We start from the raw sequence: 5,899 nt of genomic DNA, 5'->3' as shown, positions 1-5,899 counted from the left end.
ATGATAATTAAAAACACTCGATTTAAAAAAAAATTCATTTTCTGTTTTTGTTTGTATACTTTTAAGCCAAATTTGTTACGATTTAAAATGATTTCAAACCTTTGCAAATATGCAAATAATTAAGCATAATTAATTAAGACATGATATGAACTAGAAAGGTCATTGTTGCAGGTGAACTACTCTACTAATGCGAAAAACCAAAAAAGTATTTAAAGGAACATTAAAAATAAGTGAAATAACAATCACAACTACACTCTAATTATTAATATGAAAAGCAAAAACATATGTTATGCAATAAACCTAAATGTATGGAATGATAATTAACTGTTTGCTTGCTCTTGCTATGCGGATCGGAAATATGTACGAATTCTTAGAAATCAACATGTTTATGTGTATGTGTACTACCAAGATACGCAATGCTCAAATCAAATTAATATATACATATATACAAACAATTGCATACATATTTACAAAAATGACGAATACGTTTTCCAAAAATCATTTTATAATCATAATATGTAATACCAAATACATTTATATGTGGTAAATTAGTAATGGAAACATTTATTTTAATTATAAATATACTAGTGGTATTTAGATATATGCATACATCTTAAACTTAACTCATATAAGAAAAACAATATAATAAAAAAACACATCTCATTGATATCTAATAATTATATGCAAACATATTATAAAATTATGATAAAATTTAAAATAATTTATGCGCATATACATATATACACCTATAATTACATTCATATACATATATACATACATACATAGATACATTTACACAAAAACTTATCTACACATATACATATTTAAAAAAAAAAAAGAAAACAAAAAAGTTTCGCAATATTTCTCTACATTATTGGAAATAATAATATAATTAACTAAAACAAAGTATAAACCATATTTTATCGTATTATGTATATGTTATAATGATCATGACAATGAGTATAATTTAAAAAGTTCAGTAAAATAAAGCAAAAAAGAAATAATTTTGTCATACATACCAAAATAAATGGAAACGGTGTTTTATTCATTTGAATGGGAAATATTTAGCATACTTACCTAGAAATATATATTGTATTCCAAGCCATATATTGAATTAAAAACCATCAGATAACCAGCAGCTACTACCGCGGAATAATTCGAAGCGCCTCTAGTCGGAGGAAAGCTAGTACTCCTCATGTATATATACATATGTATATTTATTTAATATACTTAGTAAGCCCCACACAACAAAACCTTTTATTTGCATGATCCTTAAGTGAAACATATCAGCCTCAGAGTTCATGTTCTCCAAATAGAGTCTTGAAATCCCGTTTAATTGAAAGACCTCGTCTGAAGACAAATCCCTTAAAAGCCCGCTTTGAAATTAATTGGAAAAAATGTTCTTTAAAAACACATCCCTCGCTGGAAATGTCATTACATGGATGAGACTATCTTGAAAACAAAAACTTACACATATTGTTAATTTGAAATGTTATACAACTTTTCTTAAACTATAGTTAAACAATTAATTAACGAATCATTCTTCATTATTTTAAATGCTGTTGAATCTATAACTGTATTTTAATATTATTTCCGTCCATGTAGGCGTATTTCTGAATTTATTTTATTTCCGTTTCGCCATGACTCATTATACAAAATGGCAGCACACTGTCAAGAATATTTTGACATTTGCAAACTTTCGACGGGCTGGCAGCATTCAAAAGGACGGCTAAAGAGAAAAGTCAAAAGAAAAGTAAAAACGAAAACTTTCCTTTTATTCAACTACACCCAAGAACGACAAAAGTAGAAAATTAACAGAATAAAAAACTGGTTAAACCGATAAACATTACGAACGGCGAGTAAATCCATTATAGTTGCATTGCTAAAGAACAAATCTAAGGACACAACCAACCTGCGAAGAATTCTACGATTATTCCGGCAGTGGTGCAGCGAATAGCAATTAGTCGCAGAACGCAACGAGCCGACTACAACAACAACAACAGCGAAAAGACACATCGACCGCAGGAACAGTGTGGCAGCGATAGTAAAACCGCAGTGCAGATTGATAGTCATAGTCAAATAAAGTTTGTGCGTTAAACAAACGTTAACATTGAAGCAGTCTGGTGTGACAGTACGAAAAAATAGGTGTGCGGTAAACCGGGTGTGAATAAAGTAAAGTGCCAACGTAATGCCCTTGTTTGGAAAATCACAAAAGACCCCCGCTGAATTGGTGCGGTCGCTTAAGGAAGCAATCAATGCACTAGAAACGGGTGGTGATCGTAAAGCAGAAAAAGCACAAGAAGATGTCAGCAAAAATCTTGTCTCCATTAAAAATATGCTTTACGGTAGCAGTGATTCGGAGCCACCAGCGGATTATGTAGTCGCCCAGCTGTCGCAGGAACTGTATAATAGTAATTTATTGTTGCTTTTAATACAGAATCTGCATCGTATCGATTTTGAAGGCAAAAAACATGTAGCACTGATATTTAATAATGTGCTGCGACGACAAATTGGTACACGTTCACCCACAGTGGAGTACATCTGTACAAAGCCCGAAATACTGTTTACGTTAATGGCCGGCTACGAGGATGCGCATCCAGAGATTGCACTAAATTCTGGAACAATGCTGCGTGAGTGTGCCCGATATGAGGCACTCGCAAAAATAATGCTGCACTCAGAAGAGTTTTTCAAGTTCTTCCGCTATGTAGAGGTGTCGACCTTCGATATTGCGTCAGATGCATTCTCCACTTTCAAGGAATTGCTGACACGACACAAGCTACTGTGTGCCGAATTCCTCGAGGCCAATTATGATAGGTTCTTTACGCAACATTATCAAAGATTGTTAAATTCGGAAAACTATGTTACCAGACGACAAAGTCTGAAGTTATTAGGTGAATTATTACTTGATCGACACAATTTCACCGTGATGACACGTTACATTTCGGAGCCGGAAAATTTGAAACTTATGATGAATATGTTGAAAGAAAAGTCCCGTAATATACAATTCGAGGCCTTCCACGTCTTTAAGGTGTTTGTAGCAAACCCAAATAAGCCGAAACCTATATTAGATATCTTGCTACGCAACCAATCTAAATTGGTTGACTTTTTAACCAATTTCCATACGGATCGTTCAGAAGATGAGCAGTTTAACGATGAAAAAGCATATCTGATTAAACAGATAAAGGAGCTTAAGCCGCTGCCTGAAGCTTAGTAGCATAGAAGGCTACGTAAACGAATCGCCAACCAATATGTACAGCATAAAGTAAAACATCTGCAACACAATTTCCAACATCTTCAGCAAACCCAAAGCTACTATCACCACTTTTACCATCATTATCGGTGCTACCAACTCCATCCGTTCTGCCAACTTAAGGCCTCAGCAGGTCCTGAAAGCCAGTTTTATCCGATCACTACGTTCAACAACTTGCTGTGGTAGATGGCTCACATATATGCAGTCGGCTTGTGTGAAAATTAAAATTAACTGAATGATTGATTGCATGGCAGCAGTAATTGTGTACTAGCAGTGTGCGTTATAATTTAAAGAAATAGTAATATATAGTCAACTCTTAAATTATTTTCGCAGCAACAGAAATAGAAGAAAAATAATGAAATGAGAATGAAAGCCGATTACAGAAAAATTGCAAATATTTTTTTTTTTTTTAATGAAATTATGGAAATTTAAAAACATTAAATGCTGAAGCAAAATAGCCCATCCATTTGCTGCATTTGGAAACGATAGTTTGGGAAGTGTTAAGGGTGGAACCAAATTTTTTTAAGATAAGATATTTCAACACGCTGTTACCAACGCGTTATTGTCTTGCCTTAAAAAAATTGTTTTTGGCATAATATTCAACTGTTTTAAATTTTATGAGAATAATGAAAAGGCAATAGCTTCTAAGTATAAAACTTTGGGCTTGATTGAAATATAAATCGAGGACAAAAACAGACTACATAAAATCAAATTATTAAATAGGATAATGATAAAATAAAAGAAAAACAAAACATAATACGACTTACATACATACATATATGTGAAAGCAACTTTATAATGCGGCTTACGATTGACACTTTTGTTTTTGTTCTTTGTCGTTATTTTGTATGTTTGTTCATTTTACTATGTTTAGGAATGCAATTCAAATAAAACTAGTTATAAACTGCGAAAAAGTTATATAATTGCTTTCTTTTTACGATTCGAGTTAAATAATACGGTTGAAGAGCTGGTAAATGCGGAGAACGAATGTTGCCTCCCCAAATAACATAATCGGATGAATAATAAAGAAAAAATTATTTGTAATAAAAAACACACGATACATACGCATGCAAATATACAACGTACGTACACCTAAGCATACATAATTGAATGTAGTATATAATGATTACAACCTTACTTGCATATACTATTACTATTAAAATATTATAAAACAAGAAAAATTATTTATATAATTATGCCTAAAATTTAAATTAAAAACTAAATAAAAAACATAAATAAAATGTGCGATTAGCAGAAAACCTAAAATGTTGACGCATTTTTATACATTTACCTATATTTGTACGCAACTATGCGATATGAATAATATGCAATCACGTAATATAATTAAAAATGATAAAGAATAGCATTGACCAAACCTAGTAGTGGAAACGTAAAAAGTGCTCATCAACTACATACAAATATATAGTTTTATCTTTGGTATTTGGGCAAACAAGTGTATATACTAACATATACAAATGGAGAAAAATATTATTTTTATCTGTAAATAGCTTTTGATAAATATTGATTAAAACAAAATATGTCTGTTTACAGTTTATACTACTTGTTATAGTCCAAAATGCTACAATGAAGAAACAAGGGTATCAGACACACGAAAGAGACATTAAAAACTACACTTCTATATTTTAGCACATAAACTTTTATGTGTCTAAATCGCAGAACAATGACACATATTTTCAAATTCGAAATTTATTTGAATGTTTAAAGAAAAAAGTTGTTTATTGTATACATATTTAATCCTTGCGCAGTTGCACCTCTTCTTCTGTAATTCCATCTTTTGTGATGACTTTCAATATTACTGAATCACCAGTGTATATATCACGTTCCGCTGCTGAAATAAAGGCATCTTTAGCTACTTCCTTAGCCTTCTCCAGGGGTACTTTAGGTTTGTTTTTCACGTCTCTATCTTTTCCACCAATTTGATTGTCCAATACTGGTTGCAGCAACGTACCGGCCGAACCACCTGCGCGATATGTGGTACGTTCGCAGTGACCAATCGGATCGTATGAATAGACAACACCCTTTCCTTCGGAGTCAAGTCCAGCCAATACATTTGAAACGTAGTAAGGGAAAAAGCGACGGTTGTACATAAGTATCGACAACATCTGTGCTACTGCTTCTGTTGACATGGTCTTCAAGTGTAGATGCTCATACATTTGCATACGTGCATTAACAAGACTAGTGAGCGCTAATGTATCACACCAGCACCCAGTTGAACCAAGTACAGTTTTCTCCGACAATTGGAAAAGTTTGTTTTGTTTTCGAGTGTGAATAGTGTAGCCACTGCTCAAACGTGTATCTGCAGCAATTACAACGTAATCTTCACCGGCAATAGCCACAATGGATCTGTAAATAACTTTGCTCAGAAAATGTATTACATGAAATTATTTAAAAACTTACCCTCCATTTGATTCGTAAGGTGAGAAATCTTGATGCTGTGCACCGGGAACTTGATACTCAGGAAACGATTGAATTTTATGCATTTTTATTTAATGTAATATTTTTCCCAGCAAAATTACTAAAATGATAAATCGAGCAAGTGATTTGCAGAAATTCCTCCTTGTGTTGTCTATTGAATGACAATTAACATTTTTGTTTGACAGTTTTAAAAAGGGCTGCCACTATGAAAAT

At 32.6% G+C, this 5,899-nt stretch overlaps 2 protein-coding genes across 2 annotated transcripts; one reads left to right on the top strand and one right to left on the bottom strand.

Moving 5' to 3' along the window:
* The first annotated feature begins 1,693 nt into the window (after window positions 1–1,693).
* On the top strand, window positions 1,694–4,516 carry LOC105232687 (protein Mo25). Its single transcript, XM_011214467.4, has one exon. It carries the CDS (start codon window positions 2,189–2,191, stop codon window positions 3,209–3,211), a length of 1,023 nt encoding a protein of 340 aa, XP_011212769.1. The 5' UTR covers window positions 1,694–2,188; the 3' UTR covers window positions 3,212–4,516.
* A 423-nt stretch (window positions 4,517–4,939) lies between these two features.
* On the bottom strand, window positions 4,940–5,858 carry LOC105232688 (proteasome subunit beta type-1). Its single transcript, XM_011214468.3, has 2 exons — window positions 5,669–5,858; window positions 4,940–5,614 (listed from the first exon to the last, which is right to left on the bottom strand). The coding sequence occupies exons 1-2, from the start codon at window positions 5,749–5,751 to the stop codon at window positions 5,002–5,004; spliced, it is 696 nt and encodes a 231-aa protein (XP_011212770.1). The 5' UTR covers window positions 5,752–5,858; the 3' UTR covers window positions 4,940–5,001.
* Between the last annotated feature and the right edge of the window lie 41 nt (window positions 5,859–5,899).

This window comes from Bactrocera dorsalis, chromosome 5 (assembly GCF_023373825.1).
Source record: "Bactrocera dorsalis isolate Fly_Bdor chromosome 5, ASM2337382v1, whole genome shotgun sequence".
Classification (NCBI taxonomy): domain Eukaryota; kingdom Metazoa; phylum Arthropoda; class Insecta; order Diptera; family Tephritidae; genus Bactrocera; species Bactrocera dorsalis.
Note: the sequence above shows the minus strand (reverse complement) of the source record. Positions and strands in the feature narration are given on the sequence as shown.